The 18,148-nt window shown below is 36.9% G+C and overlaps 1 protein-coding gene across 3 annotated transcripts; it reads left to right on the top strand.

The window, feature by feature from the left end:
* Nucleotides 1-1,211: 1,211 nt before the first annotated feature.
* On the top strand, nucleotides 1,212-11,965 carry LACC1 (laccase domain containing 1). Of its 3 annotated transcripts, none has more exons than XM_053563880.1 (7): nucleotides 1,212-1,268; nucleotides 2,301-2,881; nucleotides 3,523-3,701; nucleotides 4,454-4,619; nucleotides 7,657-7,882; nucleotides 8,956-9,116; nucleotides 11,783-11,965. In XM_053563880.1, the coding sequence occupies exons 2-6, from the start codon at nucleotides 2,332-2,334 to the stop codon at nucleotides 9,113-9,115; spliced, it is 1,281 nt and encodes a 426-aa protein (XP_053419855.1). In that variant the 5' UTR covers nucleotides 1,212-1,268; nucleotides 2,301-2,331; the 3' UTR covers nucleotide 9,116; nucleotides 11,783-11,965. The 3 variants fall into 3 exon arrangements, with proteins under 3 accessions (XP_053419855.1, XP_053419854.1, XP_053419856.1); XM_053563879.1 differs by lacking the exon at nucleotides 1,212-1,268 and adding an exon at nucleotides 1,288-1,447; XM_053563881.1 differs by lacking the exon at nucleotides 1,212-1,268 and adding an exon at nucleotides 1,654-1,716.
* The last annotated feature ends 6,183 nt before the right edge of the window (nucleotides 11,966-18,148 follow it).

Raw genomic sequence — 18,148 nt, forward strand, 5'->3', positions numbered from 1 at the left:
TAAACGCCCAGATATCCAAGATTCTCAGATAAAGGTTCATTAGCATTTATCTATCATTTATTGACCTATTTATTGAATTTATTTATTGGTCTATTATTTACATGACCAACAATAGAGATTTTAAAAAGACCTCTCTTTGAATCATAACCAGTTCTACAGGAAAACTCTTTCTCTTAAGCTTTCAAGGCTGGATTTTTTTCCTCCTTTTCCTTAACACTTGCCTTTCCTATAGTAGCTGCTCCATAGTTTTAAGTAAATGGACATCACCCTCTTGAAGAACCGATCAGAGCTGCTAAATTGTACCTTTATCCTGACTCTCGGTGTAAGCTCCTTCTACCGCCCAATCAGTGGCTCAAATTTAAAAAGGGGCCGGCTCGGTGGCCTGCGCATGTGATCCTAGCACTCTGGGAGGCCCAGGTGGGAGGGTCGCTTGAGCCCCAGAGGTTACAAGGGCAACAGGAAAGACCCTGCTTAAAAACATTCTTGTAAAAATGCAGAGGACATCTGTGCTGTCAGTACAAGTGAAGGAACTGTAATGACTGTTGGTCCAGTCAGCGAGGAAGGCAGAATCAGCAAAAAGGCAAAGGAAGAGAATCAACCAGCGTTTTTCAGGAAACAAATTAGAAAAAAAACAACCCACAGAAAACATGTCCCCAAGGAGGCCCCATTACTTGAACCCTGGACGGGGCAAGTTGCCAGAGCTAGCGTGACAGGATCCTCAGGCCTGGGCTCTGGTTATTAAACCAAGTGTCCTGACCACACTGCTGGGTCAGAGAGTCGTCCTCCAGCTACGGAAGAGCCGACTTCCAGCTGCGGGGTCCCCAGGTCCTTCCGGCCGCCGCCTCCCGGGACACCGCCCCTCCCCCGCCCGGCCCGGCCCGGCCCGGCCCGCCCGCCCCGGGCTCCCGCGGCCGCGCGACCGGCTCCCGGCCTGGCCTGCCCTCTCCTGCCCGCTGACCCGCCCGGCTCCGGCCAGACGGCCTTTGCGCGGCTGTGGTTCCCGTTCCTCTTCCCTCGGCTGGGCCGCGGCCTCGGCGGGCCGCCCAGACCCGGAACTGCTGAGGCAGCGGCGGGCGCGCGGCGCTTGGCTCATCCCGGGCTTCCCCGCGCTCGCGCCGGCAGCGGCGTCCGCACGCACCGCGCCCCCGGCCCGGCCGCCTCCCGCGCTCCCTGCCGCCTCCCCGCGTTCGCGGCCGGGCGCCGGCCGTCGGGTCTCCACAGGGAGCCCACGTCCGTGCCATGCGGGGGCTCCCGGCGGCAGCGGGAAGGTAGGTGAGGTGAGGCGGGGCGGGGCAGTCGGGACGCGCTTATCCCGCCGCGGCTGGGGTTTGTTGAGGCGCAGGGCGGGGGTGGGGACGGCAGGTCGTCACCGAAGTCGCGCAGAGAGGCTGGGACCCAGGAATCCGCAGCTGGTGTGCGTCTGTCCGTCAGAGACGTCCCGGAGGCGGTGAGTGGCCAGTGGAGGGGCCAGGGCAGGTGCGGAGCTGCAGCCTGTGCCCTGCTGAGCCGAGTGCGGGTTAACCGGGACCCAGCGGGAACAGTGTGTGGAAATTCACAGTGCACTGGGGGGAGGGCCGTCACCAGCTCAAATTTGCAAATGAACTTAAGAGGGAGCGGAGGTTAGGAGAGGCTGCGGGGGGAAACCGTCCTGGACTGAGCGTGTCGCCTTTAGGGGGTCACCTTAGAAAGACCCAGACCCTGAGGGCTGGGCTGCAGGTGAGCGAATCTGCGCGGGAGAATGAATATCACAGTAGGTAGGAAGCCCCTAGTCCAGATCGCAGTGGCTTTTGTGATGATAGCTAAGTGAGGAGTACTGTGTAAATACTGGAGGGAGATCTAGGAGCCCTCTCAGCTGTTTTCTCTTTAAAACGGGCTTTTCAGCTGCATTTCCGTTTAATCTCGTGAACTTAAGTCCCAGCATATAAAGGCACGTGACCTAATATGAGCGTCACGTCAGGATTCAAACGATATACCACACAGGTTGACACCCTGTAATTAAAAAGAGGACTTTAAGTCAAGAAGTAATTCCCCAGTTAAAATTTGCTGTGTAAACAGAACAGAGCAATTGTTGTTCTGCTGGAAAGATGTTCCAATATCTTCACAGTAAGAATTAAGATGTGGCTTTATTTTAATTGTCATAGTTCTCTTATGACAAATAGTGGACTCGTTTTTCTGGGAGGGGGACTAGATTTACTACTTTGATTATATTTTAATTACTTCTTTTTTTATCACTCACAAATTTCTGTTGTAAATATAAGAAGATTGATATCATTTTGTACTTATGCTATTTTTCTTTGCAGGTGATTTATTTGGCACAGAAGTCTTTAAAAGATGGCAGAAGCAGTTTTGATTGATCTCTCTGGTTTGAAGTTGAACTCTCAAAAGAACTGCCATCAGGCATTGAATGCTGTCCAGTACCACCATGCTGCCAAGGCCAAGTTCCTTTGTATAATGTGTTGTGGTAACACCAGCTGTGAAAGGGATGGGGAACATGATAATTGTGAGTTAGAAACAAGCAATGGATTATCAGCCCTCTTGGGAGAATTTGAGACTGTTAGCAATCCCAGCATGGCTGCCTCTTTGTATATCTTTAAACAAAAAATAGATGAAAGAAGTCTGAGCAGCATTAAAGTGATTGTACCTAGGCACAGAAAAACATTAATGAAAGCTTTCATTGATCAACTCTTCACTGATGTTTATAATTTTGAATTTGAAGACTTACAAGTCACTTTGGGGGGAGGCCTTTTGAAACAATCCATTGAAATAAAGGTAATCACAGCTCAAGAACGGGAAGAAATCCAGAGTGAAATAGAAACATATTTGAGAAGTCTGCCTGCACTGAATGGGGAATTAACTATTATCACTTCTCCTTTGATCCCAGGTATATAAAACACTATTTGTTGTTTTATTATGTGCATGAAGATCCAGCCTTTCTTTAGAGGTTGTTTTCTCTTCTCTTCTTCCTTTCTTTTATTGACTGTGGTGGGCTTGTTGCTCATTAGAATCAGTTGTAACGTGGTGTGTCATGGATGGCCTTGTGGTATCAGGGGTGTCAAGGGGTAACTCCTTCAAAGCCACCCTAAACAAAAAAAATTTGCCTTATGCAAATTAACCTTTAAGACAAACCTCCAGCCTTCATTTATAGTGAGATCTATGACCCTGAAAGTCTACTTAGAACCCTGAAACTTCATCTCATTGGCACTTTCATAGAAGAGTGAAATTTAAAATCGTCAATCTTATTTCTTGGTTAAACAATATTTATTGCGAGCTATATGCTGTTGGGTGTAACAGCATGGGAAAGATGGACAGAATATACCCTCGAAGAGGAATAATTCCATAAGGAAGGTAAAACAAACACAAAGCAGACTTTAGTAAGCTCCTCTCAAGGTACCCAATGCTATTGAAATTGGAGCCGAATTGCTATTGAAGTGGTCAGGGAAGGTCTAATTGAGACACTGGGTTTTGTAATGCTTTGTAGTCTTGTATAGCATCTTTTTAATCTTTACTATTTATCTTCAACAGATATTTTTATACATGGATTTACTACAAGAACAGGTGGAATATCTTATATACCAACTCTTAGCTCATTCAATCTCTTTAGTAGTTCCAAACGGAGAGATCCCAAGATAGTTGTTCAAGAAAATCTGCGTAGGTTGGCAAATACTGCAGGATTTAATATGGAGAAATTTTACCGAATAAAGGTAAAATTTTGCTTTATGTTTTGGAAGATCTAAAGTATATTTTTGACTCTGCTAGTAGTTACATGGACGTTAGTTAAACTATTTATGGGGGATTGATTTTTTTCCCTAACCAACATTATAACAAAATGATGTTGAATGAAATGACATTATTCAAGGATCTGCTATATTTTTCATCTGGATTCCTCAATTCTGAAAGTACAGTTAATTCTCAAGAGTAGTGGTAGGGTACCACTGCCCTTTCTGATTAAGATGGAGGATAAGTAAATGGTGGGAGAGAAAGACCATTATTTCCAAAATCAACACTAGGAGGAACTAGAGTCATAAAAGATGACATGTCTTGTTCTTTACAGAATTCTAGTCTTCCTTGAGTCTAGGAAAAGTAAAATTATTAACTTGGTAATTAACTTTCTTTAATAGGAAAGTTAAATTTCTACTTTGTGGAAAGTGCTACAAGTAAAGATTTATCCATCTATAGTGGGAATTATTCACGATCCAACTATATTGAATTTTATGTTAAAGCCTACTTTTCTTTGAATAAAATATGCAGAGATCATATACCACAAGATTAAAAAGTTAAGTAAATTTGATATTTTACCATGTGCAGAAGTGGTATATTTAATGAATGTCAGTAATTTTACACTGATTAAATGATTTTGTACTAAAATGAATACTTTCAAAAAAGCTTATGGTAGGAGAAATTCCCTTTTTAAAACACTTTCACTGAACATTTTTACATCTTTACCATTAATTAGACTGATCATGGCAGTGACGTCTGGATTATGGGAAAGAAGGAGCCTGAATCTTATGATGGAATAACCACAAATCAGAAAGGCATCACAATAGCGGCTCTTGGTGCTGATTGTATACCGATAGTTTTTGCAGATCCTGTCAAAAAAGCATGTGGAGTTGCTCACTCTGGTAAGTATGATAAATTAAGCATTTAGAATTTTACTAATTTTATAGTACAGGAAAAATAGTTTCTGGTGCAATTGACAAACAGTTAATTACATTACATTGTAATAAATGGAATGATGATGTGCGGTCAGCATACTCTTATTATAGGGGCTGATAAAAGGAGCATCCAAGTCAAATTATATCAATCATAGTAGAATTTTCAAAGGAGGTAGTATCTAAGTTGATTGCTGAGGAATTTGTTGGATTTGGCTAGGTACCAGTGTTTCTCAGCAAGGGTACTATTAACATTTTGGCCAAGTTAATCTTACATTATAGATTAAGTATTTTTGACCTTTTAAATTCTTAATGTCAGTAGCACTTCCAGTTATAGTAATAACCAAAACAAACAAACCAAACTACAACAAAAACACCTCCATGCTTTTCAGAATACCTTCTAGGGTAGAGGTATTGCTTCTGCTTGAGAATTCTTGAAGTTCAGGCACCAGGAAATAGGAATGTTAGGCGTGTTGTAGGATGGTGTTCATACAGAGGAGCAGCATGTATAGGGAGGTAAGAAAAAAGCAAGATGTTTTGAAAACTGCATTTAGTTTATTTAGTCAGTGCATTTAATTGTAACTATTCTCTGAAGATAAGAGCAAAGAAATATTTTTCAAATCTATATTGTGTTAATTAAGTTATGGAATTTTGTTTTCTTAAGGTCTTTTAAAGTAGTATTTACATTATCCAGTGGTTATGATTCTATGTGAAATGAGGGACGTTCTTTAGAATTTCCTTCTATTTGTAAGTCTGTTACTACTTTCCTTTTGTTTTTCTTCTGACTAGCTGAAGTAATGGAATTGCATAAGAATTCAAGTTTAATATGTGACATTGTCAAAAAGTTATTTAAAACTTTAGTCTTAACTCTCGGATATAAAAGGGGAATATTTGTTACTTCTTAGGCTTTTAAACATTTAGTTTTAAAATAGCCAACATAAAGCAGTCAAAATGAAGATATAAGTGTGCATTTTTAAGTCATTTATAAATTAACCTTGAAATAGACTATAATTAGATACATTGTATACTTATATTTTATCATATACATATAAAAAGTGTAAAGTCTTGTGGGACTAATTTAATAAAAATCTTTTAACCGGATGTGTACATATGCATATATGCCTTTACTGTATGAAAAAATACCAAATAGAGGGGAGTAGGATGAATTATAGCTGAGAGAATAATTAAGGAAGATCTCTGAGGAAGAGAGCTGCTCTTATTCTATAGAAACGCCCAGACAATATTTCTCTTTAGTTCAAAATACCTATACCTAGTTGCTTTCCTATAAACATCACTACCTGCATATTCTTGGGTGCCTGTAAATCATTGTGTCAAAAACGCAATATTTTTCTCCTAAAGCCTTCTCCACCACATAGGTTTCCTATTTTGATGTTTAATATCCCACTCACTTACAGACCCATCTAGAAATATGATCTTTTCATTCTGTTCTTCCTATAACCACATACCCATTGGTTTACCAGTGGTGGTTGGACCTGTCACCTGAGTACTTCTTGTTTTGGTTATCTCTTCCATTTATTTGGAAAAATTGATCTCTTTACCTTAGTGCCTCACTTTAGAAGGGAGTATGTGTGGAGTGCTGAGGGAAGGAGTAAGGAGACTACTTATTAGCCAGCCCAGATCACCTGAATCAAACTCAGATACGGAGAATAAAGGAGAAATGCAATATTCTTAGCTTTATGTCCTTGGCAACTAGATGGGAGCAGGAGTAAAGAAATGGTTTTATCATTGAACTCATGGGATCCAATGCAGAGAAGACAAAACTGGCAAGAGAATGATAGTTTGGGCAAATGGGAAGGATGTGAAAGGGAATTATTGATTGAAACATAATAGATATATTTTAGGGTAAAAAGTCAGGGAGAAATGAAAACTACAAAACATTATTGAAAGAAATTTAAAGATGTATAAATAAATGAATAGAAATCTCATATTAATGGATTAAAAATTAGGGATATACAAATCAAAACCACTATGAGATATTACCCTCAAATACATTAGGATGGCTAATAGATCCAGAAAATAACAAGTGTTATTGAGGAAGAAGAGAAATTTGAACAGTAGTACACTGGTGTTGGGAATGTGAAATAGTGTGGCCACTATAGAAAACAATATGGTGATGACACAACAATTTATGAATAGAATTACCATGTGATCCAGCAACTCCCTTTCTGGGTATATATCCAGAAGAATTCAAAGAGATATTTGCATACCCATGTTGGTAACAACATTGTCAACATAAGAATAGCTAAAAAGTGGGAACAACCTAAGTGTCCATTGCTAGATGAATAGATAAGCAAAATGTAGTATGTACATATAATGGGTTCAGCCTTAAAAAAGCGGGAAATTCTGACACATGCTACAATACAGATAAATTTTGAGGACAGTAGGCTAAATTAAATAAGTCATTCACAAAAAAATATTGTGCTGGTTTCCCTTATTAGAAGTGCCTAGAGTGACTGAATTTGTAAGAACTGGTAGAAGAATGGTAGTTGCCAGAGGCTTGGAAACCGAGAAACAGGGATTTATTGTTTAATGTTTATAGAGTTTTAATTTTATAAGCTGAAAACTTTCTAGAGATTGGTTGTACCATTTCATAAACAATATGAATTTAACACATACTGATATGTACTCTTAAGACAGTAAAAATGGTAAATTTTCTGTTTTTTTACCACAATTTTTTAAAATCTAAAAATAAAAGTAAGAACACTAAGAAGCTGTACTCCTAGAGGAAGCTAAAGGTACCATGGGACACGTTTAAATGGAAGAGAAAGGAAACACCTATTAAATGTTTCTTCTGTGTTAGGTGCTTTGTTATAGGGTATCTCATTTAAAAGCCAGACTATAATGTAATAACTTTGTAGTTCATTTATTATTCTGGACTTTGAAAAATATGCAAACTAAATCTGTTCATTTTTAGCTTAGACATAAATTCAGGTAAAATATTATTATATTTTAGTTTTCCTTATATCTTTTTCTTCCTATTTACCAGGTTGGAAAGGTACTTTGTTAGGTGTTGCTCTGGCTACAGTGAATGCTATGATAGCAGAATATGGCTCCAGTTTGGAAGACATTGTTGTGGTACTTGGACCATCAGTAGGACCTTGCTGTTTTACTCTTCCAAAGGAATCAGCAAAGGCGTTTCATAATATTCATCCTGCGTGTGTACGACTGTTTGACTTACCAGATCCCTATGTTGACATCCGTAAAGCTACCAGGTATGTTTGCTTTCATATTGGAACTGCAAGTTCAGTTACTGTAATTTCTCAATGAAAAATATTTTAGAAAACAATTGTTAAGAAAAATTCAGGTGGCTATTAATTAAGTAGTTGTCATATATGTGTACACAAAAACTTATTTTAAATACGAATTTTATTTTCATTTAAATTTGAATACCAGAAATTTTGCTGTCTGGCATCTCTAATTGATTTAAAAGTGAAGGAAGGAACACTGGCATTTAGATTTAAAAGATCTAATTAAACTTCAGAAAAGGTGACATAACTTTATAACCATTTCTCTGCTAAATTCTCTGAAATGTAATAAACTATCAGGAAGCTGATATTTTGGAATTTTTCTCTAATTTACTAGAGGAATATATTTATTAGGAAAATATTAGATAACATAAACAGTCAAAATCAAATTTTTTATAGTCCCTTGCATTTTTTAATCTGAAAGTTTTGCCATAAATATCTGTTGAAAATTATTTGTCATTACTACCAAGGAAAATTGATGTTTGATTTAAATCCTATTTCTATTCTAGTTGCAAAATCTTACCCAGATTCTGCCTCAGAAAGTGGAAGTGTTGAAATTGATCCTTAAATGTGACTTATTTAAGTTGGAATCTGACATCACTAATTTGTACTATTATTTCATATCATAAAGTATTTATGGAAAAGCAAGTTTTCTATGGAAAAAAATGGTGAATAGAAGAAAATAAGATGGAAAACCAGATGATTAAAAAGTACATTCTATCAGAACCAAATGAATTTTGTCTGGTATTCTGGTAACTTTAGAATTTTTTAAATAAATCCTTGATTTTTATTATAAAAATATGTATCCAGATCATGTCTGCAGGACAACATGGAAGACTGTGCAGTTCATCTATGAACTTAGGTGATAAATGGTGATAAAATCTACCTTTTTCTAACTAGTCCATGTTCTGTAAGTGGATAACAATTTACATTGTTCCAAGATCTTTCCCAAAACTCTTTTATACCAGTATTCATACCTTTTTCTTATTGCCTTGACTATTGGTAAAATAAACTCATTTTTTTTTAATCTTTATCCTAAGGATTCTTCTAGAACGGGGAGGAATTCTTCCACAGAATATTCAGGACCAGAACCAAGACCTTAACCTCTGTACATCCTGTCATCCTGACAAGTTTTTCTCTCATGTCCGAGATGGCCTTAATTTTGGTACACAAATTGGGTTCATTTCAATTAGAGAATGAGGTACCGTTGGTTTTCTTTTTTCTTTCTAGTCTTTCTCTATCTCTTGTCCCTGTCCACCCCCTCTCTCCTTTTTCCTCTTTCAACCTTTCTCTCTATTTAAAAAATAGTTCATTATATTTAACTTTACTCCTTTATTCATATAGGAAGAGTTAAGTTTTATTTTTTTAGCAATATAATAGTGGTAGAAAAGTTTATTTTCAGTAACATACTCTATTATAAAAAATAGCCATGGCATATTCTAGTTAATGAAGAATAATCAGGGAGCCTTATAGGTATGGAAATAAAATAATTTACTCTTTAAAAAGCCCTCTACTTATGTCCCGTATGTCCTTTATCTCTGTTATGTGTTTGATGTCTGTACATTTCCTATGATACCATATTTTTACCTTTCATATTTTTATTTTTGAGAAGAAATCTTTGCATACAGACTCTAAATTCTAGAATATTAAGTATATATAGAGATATATTTGTACACACACAAACTGTACATACTATATACAAACTTGTTTGGTTTTTAACTATCTTTGCAACTGACTATCTGTAGTTGGAGTTTATCAAATTTTTCTTTAAAGGGTCAGATAGTAAATATTTTAAGTTTTGTGGTACATAACAGTATCTGTCTTTGCTACTCAACTCTGACCTTGTAGAGCAAAAGCAGACACTAATACTACAGAAGTGAATGTCTGTGTTCCAGTAAAACTTTATGTACAAAAAAACAAGATGAGTGACTACATTTGGCTCATAGGCTATAGTTTGCTGACACCTGAACTACAGTCATAGAATAAGATTGAGTATAATTTCATTAAAATAGTATTAATAAGAGATGGTTTTTTTAAATCTATAGGTAAAGTTTATCTATTTTGATAAAGTTAACATTCACTTGGGTTTTTTCCTAAAATTTCAGAATATTAGAAGGTATACATTTTGTTTACATACTTTGTTTTTGTGCAGATTGAGTTGAAGTTATACATGTAAGTGTGTCCTTTACCCAGTTAGTGTGCACTGTGCCCAATAGCTATGAATTTACCACTCCCTCCTGCTTGATTTTCACTGAACTTTATTCCCATCTATGCACTTAAGTGTTGATCAATTAGTTCCAGTTTGAAATTGAGTTACATGTATTTGTTTCTCCATTCTTGTGATGTTTCCCTTAGAAGAATGGTTTCCAGTTCTCTCCAGATTTTCCAAAAAGAGACTAGATCACAATTTTTTTGATGGCAGAGTAGTACTCTAAAGCATGCATATACCACAAATTTATTTTATTTTTTTAATTTTTAATTTTTTTACTTCAAATTAATATGAAGATACACAAGTTTTGGTTACATTGTTTTCAATTCTAAGATAAAGTTCAAGGTGTACTTGAGCCCTTCACCCAAAGGGCATGCTGAATACCCTCACGTTGTGCACGTTAGGTGAGATCCTGCCAATTGGCCTTTTTCCCCCCCCATCTCCTTTCCCTTCTCTCCCCTACCCCTTGCTAGACTATATTTGTGTTTTTTTCTTTCATGTTAGTGCATAATTGTTTATATATTGGTTTCATATTAGTATTGAGTACATTGGACGCTTTTTTTTTCCCATTCTTGACATACTTTACTAAATAGAATGTGTTTCAATTCCATTCATGTATTGGTGGGCACTTGGGTTGTTTCCATGTCTTCGCATTTGTGAATTGTGCTGCTGTAAACATTCGAGTGCAGGTGTCCTTTTCATAAAATGACCTTTTTTCCTTTGGGTATACACCCAGCAGTGGGATGCTGGATCAAATTATAGTCAACCTTCAGTTCTTTGAGATATCTCCACATAATTTTCCATTGAAGTGGCACCAGTTTGCAATCCCACCGACAGTGTATAAGAGTTTCTTTTCTCTCTGCATCTATACCAGCATCACTTGTTTTGGGAATTTTTAATACAAGCCATTCTCATTGTAGTTAGGTAATATCTTGTGGCTTTGACTTTCATTTTCCCAATGGTTAGAGACATTGAGCTTTTTTTTTTTGAGACAGAGTCTATGTTGCCCTCGATAGAGTGCTGTAGCGTCACAGCTGACAGCAACCTCAAACTCGTGGACTTAAGCAATTCTCTTGCCTCAGCCTCCCTAGTAGCTGGGACTATAGGCACCCGCCACAATGCCCAGCTATTTTTTGTTGCAGTTGTCATTGTTGTTTAGCTGGCCCAGGTGGGGTTCGAACCTGCTAGTCTCAGTGTGTGTGGCTCGCACCATAACCACTGTGCTACAGGTGCCCAGCTGTTGAGATTTTTTTATGAGTTTGTTAGCCATTAGTATAGCTTCATTTAAAAACTTTCTGTTCATGTTCTTTGTCCACTTTTTAATGGGGTTGTTTGGTTGTTTCTTGCTGATTTGCTTGAGTTCTTTATAGATTCTGGTTATTAGTCCTTTATTAGATGTGTAACATGAATATTATCTTTCATTTTGTGGGTTGTCTGTTTGCTATTTTGAATATGTCCTTAACGGTACAGAAACCTTTTAATGGTCATGATAATGATTTAGCACTACCCCATTAGCATATACCTGTGCGTATTTTCAGTCTTTACAATGTCTTTAGCTCTTCAGTACACAAAAAACTTTAATATACTTCATGGTTCTTACCTTGATATTCTAATAGCACTAATAAAGGCCTCATATTTGCTTTCTGTTTATTTTACAGATGCTTGACTGGATTCTTGCTATAATGTTTCCTGCCTCCTTCCAAACTATAAGAGAGAAATTTAGCTGTTTGATTTATTTAAAATCAAAAGGATTACATTGGATAATTCATCTTTAGGGTATATTTTTTACTACCATCCAAAGCCAAATGATTTTCATTTAATTCTAATAATAACTGACAGAATCAATATGATATAGTTTTATAGTATATATTTTACAGTAATGAAGACTATTATTATGGTTTGTTCTATTTATTACATAATCAGGAACAGGTTTGTTCTGTGCAGTATTTATTGAATATCCTGTATTTGTCAGGCATTTTGTTAGGCATAGATGAATCAAAATGAATGACTTTTTCCTGTTGAATCTAATGCAGTGGAAGTGATAAACACTTCTACAACTTTAATTTTAATAGCAGTGGAAGATTACAGAAGGAGTAGGGGTTAATTTTACCCAGAAGGCAGGGTAAAGAAGTTATTACAGAGAAAATCCCATATCACATGGGCCCAAAAGATTTATAGGCTTTTTACAGATGAGAAACAACCATAATAGGTAGAGGGAACGCTATGAATTAAGGCATGAAACTTGAAGTGCATAACATGTTCTAGAGAAAGAAAGGTATAGGCAGGAGTTAGGACAAGAAATACAGGTTGGAAACAGATCAGAAAAGGGCTTAAATGCCACATCAAAGAGTTTGGAGTTTATTTTCCAGGCAATGAGTAGGCATTAAATAGAGAAGAAGGGGAGTGTATTCATTTCCCTGACATTATATTTAACAGGATAGATTCAAATTGTGTGAGATCAAAGCAGAGAGATTAGATAAGAGGTGGTCAAAATATTTCAAAAAAGAAATATAGTGAAGATCCAGTGAAGGCCATGAAAGTTAAAATGGAGAAGAAAGAAAGTGGATTAGAGAGATATTTCAGAGGTAGAATTAATAATCCTATTACTAGATAATAGAAGTCAAAGAAGAGTGGAGATGTCATTGATGACTGTAAGATTTCTGCTTGGCTAACTGCCTATAGTGGCAATAAAGAGAGGAGGAGGAAATTTGAGATAAGGGAGAAGGATAATGAGTTCCACTTTGCAAAGAATGAAGTGCATTCAGGTGGAAATATTTGGTCAATAATTAGAAATACAGACCATTAGAGAGCCTGAGACAAAGTCACAGATTTGGAAGTTAGCAATGCAGATATTATGCTTTCTTCTATTGGAGCAGGCTGGATAATCTAGGCAGAAATTACAGTAAGAAAAGAAAATTAGAGTAAGAGAAAAGAAAATCTAAGGGCAAAACTTTATGTAACACCTGCATTTGAAGAATAAGCTGACCTAGTAAAAAAAATTAGTCAATTGAAGAATAAAACAGGACATAGTCATTCTGCAGAAGTTAGCACAAGTGTAGGAAGTATTCAAAAAGAAATCTTCAGGAATAAAATAAAGTGAGAACTGAAAGGAAACTAGTGGCTTTAACCATATTGACGCTGTTCTTACGCAGTGGTGGCAGAGTCAGATTTCAGTGCATTGAGAAAGAAGGTGTATAAATATCAACCCTTCTTCAAAAGTATTTACTAGAGAAGAGAAAAGTATGGGGACCATATCTTGAAGGAAGCAGGTGCGGTTTTTTTGTTTTTTGATTTTTTGATGAATGGTTTTGAGTATGTTTGTAGGCTAAAAAGGAGAGTTAAGCTACTTTTCATTTAGGAAAAATGGTATATATTTTTAAATGTCAGTTGCACATTGCATCTTGAAAATTTCTTATTTCATACATATGTACATGCATTTCCTATTTGTATATGTAATAGAATACCAGCAAATAACTTTTTTTTTTTTTTTGATATTTACAAAGGACTTTCATGTATCTTACCTCATGTTACCTTTACAGGTACTCTGAAAGACTTAGGTCAGGTGTTACCCCTTTTTTCAGATGAGAAAACCGAGCCTCACTGAGGCGGAATTCACATAACTTGTGATAAAGTAATATTTGAACACACGTGTTGTGACTCCAGATCTCCTTTCAGATTTTACAGTTAATAAAAACTATTTAACTTATATTTTTATTTTTAACTTTTTGTTAAGGTCATTTATTCATATGTTCAGTTAGAATTTTATTGAGGTACTGGGGTAAGTTAAGAAAATACAATTGTAGCCCTTGAGATGTTTAATAAACAGTGAGAAGTGACAGTAAACAAAAAATTTCAGTAGTGTATGTGTTGTGAGGTTGCTACCATCTGTTACCTTGTTTAGTTTAATTTTTAGCATTCCATAGCTCAGAGTGAAATTTAAATATCTCATTTCTTTCAGTTCAGGGAAGGCATTAAACACAGTATAAGATAGAAATTTTGAATTCATGCAAAATACTGTTTTTTCCATGATAACAATAAAGATTAAAGAATAATTCCATACATTAAGAAAGGTCAGTAATTTTCTGATTCTCCACTGTGCATTATTTTGTTTGAAGTTCACAAATTTACAGAGTATTAGGCAGCTATATTACTCTTTATGTACCACAACATTCTAAAACCAAATAATTTTTTTGATTATTTATGATTTTTGATTATTTGTGCCAAAGTTTATAATAAAAAACTATCTCATTATTTCACTAAGTGAAAAGTATTGACTTAGTAACTCAGAAATAGAACTACTGGGTTATTAAATAATCATGTCTTACTGCTTCTACAACACACCTGTCGCTCTCAAGCATTTATATATAGGGTTTTTGGAATATAAGAACGATGGTGATTTCTACTAAGTTTTGTTTTTATAAGCTAAGCCACTACTACTAACTGCACATAGGAAATATTCTTTGCTATTTTATTAATAGGAGGCAATAAGTTCATAATGTCATGTTAGTGACATGACTTTTTGGAAGTAATACTTATCAAACTAAAATTTACTGTACCATTTATCTAATTGTAATTTTAAATTAGGAAGAATAACATAGTGATTAAATATGCTATACTCTAGTGCTTTACAAAACGTATGAGATGATCTCACGACCAGGAGGCACTATTTCTGCAAGTAGCTCTGCTCTGTTTTTTGGTTTAAAGTTCATCTCTGTATTTACTTGTGTAAATAAGGGTGGAGGCATTTGAAGTTAGTAAATTTAGTACAGCATATGGTGGATCAATTAGATAAAAGCATTTAGGAACCTTTACCCACTTTGATCTCACTTCTACAAAATCGCTAGTGCCTCCTTTTTGATAAGTAGATTTATGGGAAAAATTCAGAAAAGTTTATTCTGTGTCACATGACAAAAACATAAATACATATTCAGAAGTTGAAGGAAAAAATAATAGTGACATATGAGTTACATTGTATCTCAAAGTGGGATTTGATATTTGTTTCCACTTGGTTGTCCTAACGTTACAATTTATCTATCGGTGTGAAAAAGTAATTTGTTATCATTTATCAGTGTGTATGCGTGGGTCTGTGTGTATGTGCTAAGTGGCGAACAAAAGAAATAGGTGGGTGTTAAACGTGACATATTATGGCCTTTTTGCTGTAGCTAATATAAATTCACAAAAAAACCCACATTGGATGCAGTGGAATCACAGATTTTTTTTTTATGAATTGTGCAATAAAGAGTTAGAAGCATGGTACCTATGTTTACTAGGTGTGTTTTTTGGGAACCCTGGTCTAGAGCATGCACATTTCCATTGTAGGCAGTGTTTTAAAACTTGTGATTTTAAAGATTGAGGCAACTTCCATAAGCATGGCATTGTTCTGTGCTAGGTTATTGCTTAAAGAAGAAAAAAGAAATCTGCCAGTAGTACATTTTCCAGATCAACACATTTTACCTGAACTCACAATGATTACAAGTCAACTGTATTGAGACAAACTTTTCCTACTCTCTTTAGATGCATTTTCTTTGCAGAAAAAGAAATGCTTACATTCCCTGTGACCTTGTACCAAGAGCCTGAGGTGACCTATGTTCCTTCTGTATTTGAAGTAGGCTTTTTGTTTTATTCTCATAAGGCTGGAGTGCCCAGTTACTCTATTTTATTAAACAATTCAAATTTCTAGCAGACTCTGTAGCTCAAAATACCACCTTCCTAACCATATAAAAGGAGTACTAATTTCATGAGGAACATCCACAGAAAATAGATTTGATCATGGTAACAATTGAGTTTTTAATATAATTCATTGTCTTAATTCTGCATCACATGTTGCTTTAGTTTACCTTTAACCATGCTTCCCTATTCCTTAATATTCCTTAAGCACATGTATACTTGATCTTTCATATTCACAAGGTAACTTCAGTCTTTGAATTTTCTACTTTTACACACACACACACACACACACACACACATGAGTTCTGACAATTAAGTTCACAAACTCGTCCTAGAAAAAGTGCTATATTCCTCTTTGCTGAATATCACTCTAGTCACCTTTGAAGTATTTCCCTTAGGAAGCTATGCACTGATTCCAGCATCCTTCAAAGCAGTTTTGGAACTCTATTTCAGGAGCAGCCATTAGAGCTATTGGAGTATTATCCTTCATATTCTGAATGTCATCAAAATGTCTTTCTTTCAGTATTTCCTTTATCTTCAGGTAAAGAAAAAAGTCATTGGAGGTCAGATGAGGTGAGTAGAGAGGGTGTTTCAAAACAGTTGTTAACTGGCTAAAAACTCCCTCACAGACAGTGCCATGTAAACTGATGCATTGTTGTGATTCAAGGGCTATGAGTTGTTGCCAGATTTTCAATTAAAATTTTCCTAACTAACTCTTTCTCTATATTTCTTTGGTCTGCTATGATTCTCGCAGTCAGCTGATGATTTTGACACACAACTTTACAAATTTTTGCAATGTTTTCATCAGTTCTGCTCATTACTGGTTTCCCTGACCTTTCTTCATTGGTGATTCTTTCCCCACAGAAAAACAAATGGCACCTTGTATGCTGCCATTTTCTCCATGGCATTATCCCCATTAATGTTGGCTAACATGTTCCTGATTCACTTCCACTCTTGCCAAATTTAACAAGATATTTATGAATGTGTGTTCATTGCTCTAATTCAAGCTCCAGTGTTCTTGTGATGGCTCATGAAAACATGCAACAACAATAATAAACATCACTCATGAAGACACTACCACACATCAACATAAACACAACTATGAGACACTGATATATCAAGGTTATAAAACCTTCCTGATTTGTGTAAGGAAATCAGTGCTGGCAGTACAGGGCCGCCAACAAAAGCACATGGTGGACAAACGCAGCTGTGAGCTTAGAAAATCTTATTACTTAGAACTGGTTTCTCTTTCTTGAACATGATCAATATTGTCTTGTTTAGTTTCTATGTCCACCTCTGTGAAAGAAAAGCTTTCATGGAGGTATAGCTGAAATCCAGCATTCTAGTTTGACGGAGACCCTCAAAAACTTTTTTGCTCTATGGGTAACAGATTTTATTTGGGAAGAACAAAGAGAAAGTTTAGAGCACTTCCAAAGAGAACATGTATATTTGATCTTTGGGTTGAAGTGGGTCCCTTTTGTGAAAGGAAAAAGATAAGAAAATTGAATTACCAAGCAGTATGGCTCCAGGCAAGATAGTGGACTAGAGATATCTTACCAACTACTCATGGTGAGACAGGGGAAAGTGGACTTCAGTCACTTCTGGCTGAAGGAATCTACCCAGGAAAATCACTCTGGGGGCATAGTGAAACAGTGGGAGACTTGAGGAACCTATGAAGTGATCTGGAGCTGAGGAAAAATGATAGAGTCAGATGTTTAGTATGGGCAGAGGCTGGCCAGTCAGCCAACTCTCCTCTGGAGGGTTGGGGATGGGAAAAGGCTGTCCTGCAATTTTCTGATTTTGGACTGGGCTGCTCACTGGAGTGGCAAGTAAACTCGAACAGCTTCCAGGGGCCAGGATTGAACACTAGGTGGGGTGGTTCTCCCATTGACTTGGCTGCTGGTGGGACGCCACCATTGGGGGAGGGCCACACGCATAGGAAAAATAGTCTATGGGATCCTAGTGCAGGGCCAGCTCTGGTGTGCCTGCTGAGCCCAATTAGCATCTTTGAGGTGAGCTGAGTGGCCCCCACACCCACTAGGAGGGATGCTTTGTTATCAGGGGACATGGTTTGATGGGCCTCCTGGAGAGTCTGGGGAGAGTTTGAGCTTTGGCACCCCAGTCCTGTGGGGACTAAATGCTGATGAAGCAAACAGGCCAGGATTGAGGGCAAAGAAGGCAGGAAGATAAGACCCAATCTCTTCTGCAGCTAGAGAGTGATTTCTTACCTCCATCATATATAGTAAATCTAGCGTGTGTTCTGTCACCTAACAACATAGTACAACCTGGTGTCCAGGCACTATATTGCAATACACACACATACAGTTTTACATTTTATACTTAAAAATTTTTTTTTC

This window comes from Nycticebus coucang, chromosome 15 (genome assembly GCF_027406575.1).
Source record: "Nycticebus coucang isolate mNycCou1 chromosome 15, mNycCou1.pri, whole genome shotgun sequence".
Classification (NCBI taxonomy): domain Eukaryota; kingdom Metazoa; phylum Chordata; class Mammalia; order Primates; family Lorisidae; genus Nycticebus; species Nycticebus coucang.

What these genes read in the sequence shown, in the direction of transcription:
- LACC1 (XM_053563880.1), top strand. Translation starts at nt 2,332, where the DNA reads ATGGCAGAAGCAGTTTTGATTGATCTCTCTGGTTTGAAGTTGAACTCT. An exon ending in AGAAATTTTACCGAATAAAG is followed by an intron (nt 3,702 to 4,453) that starts GTAAAATTTTGC and finishes ACCATTAATTAG; the next exon opens with ACTGATCATGGCAGTGACGT. An exon ending in GACATCCGTAAAGCTACCAG is followed by an intron (nt 7,883 to 8,955) that starts GTATGTTTGCTT and finishes CTTTATCCTAAG; the next exon opens with GATTCTTCTAGAACGGGGAG.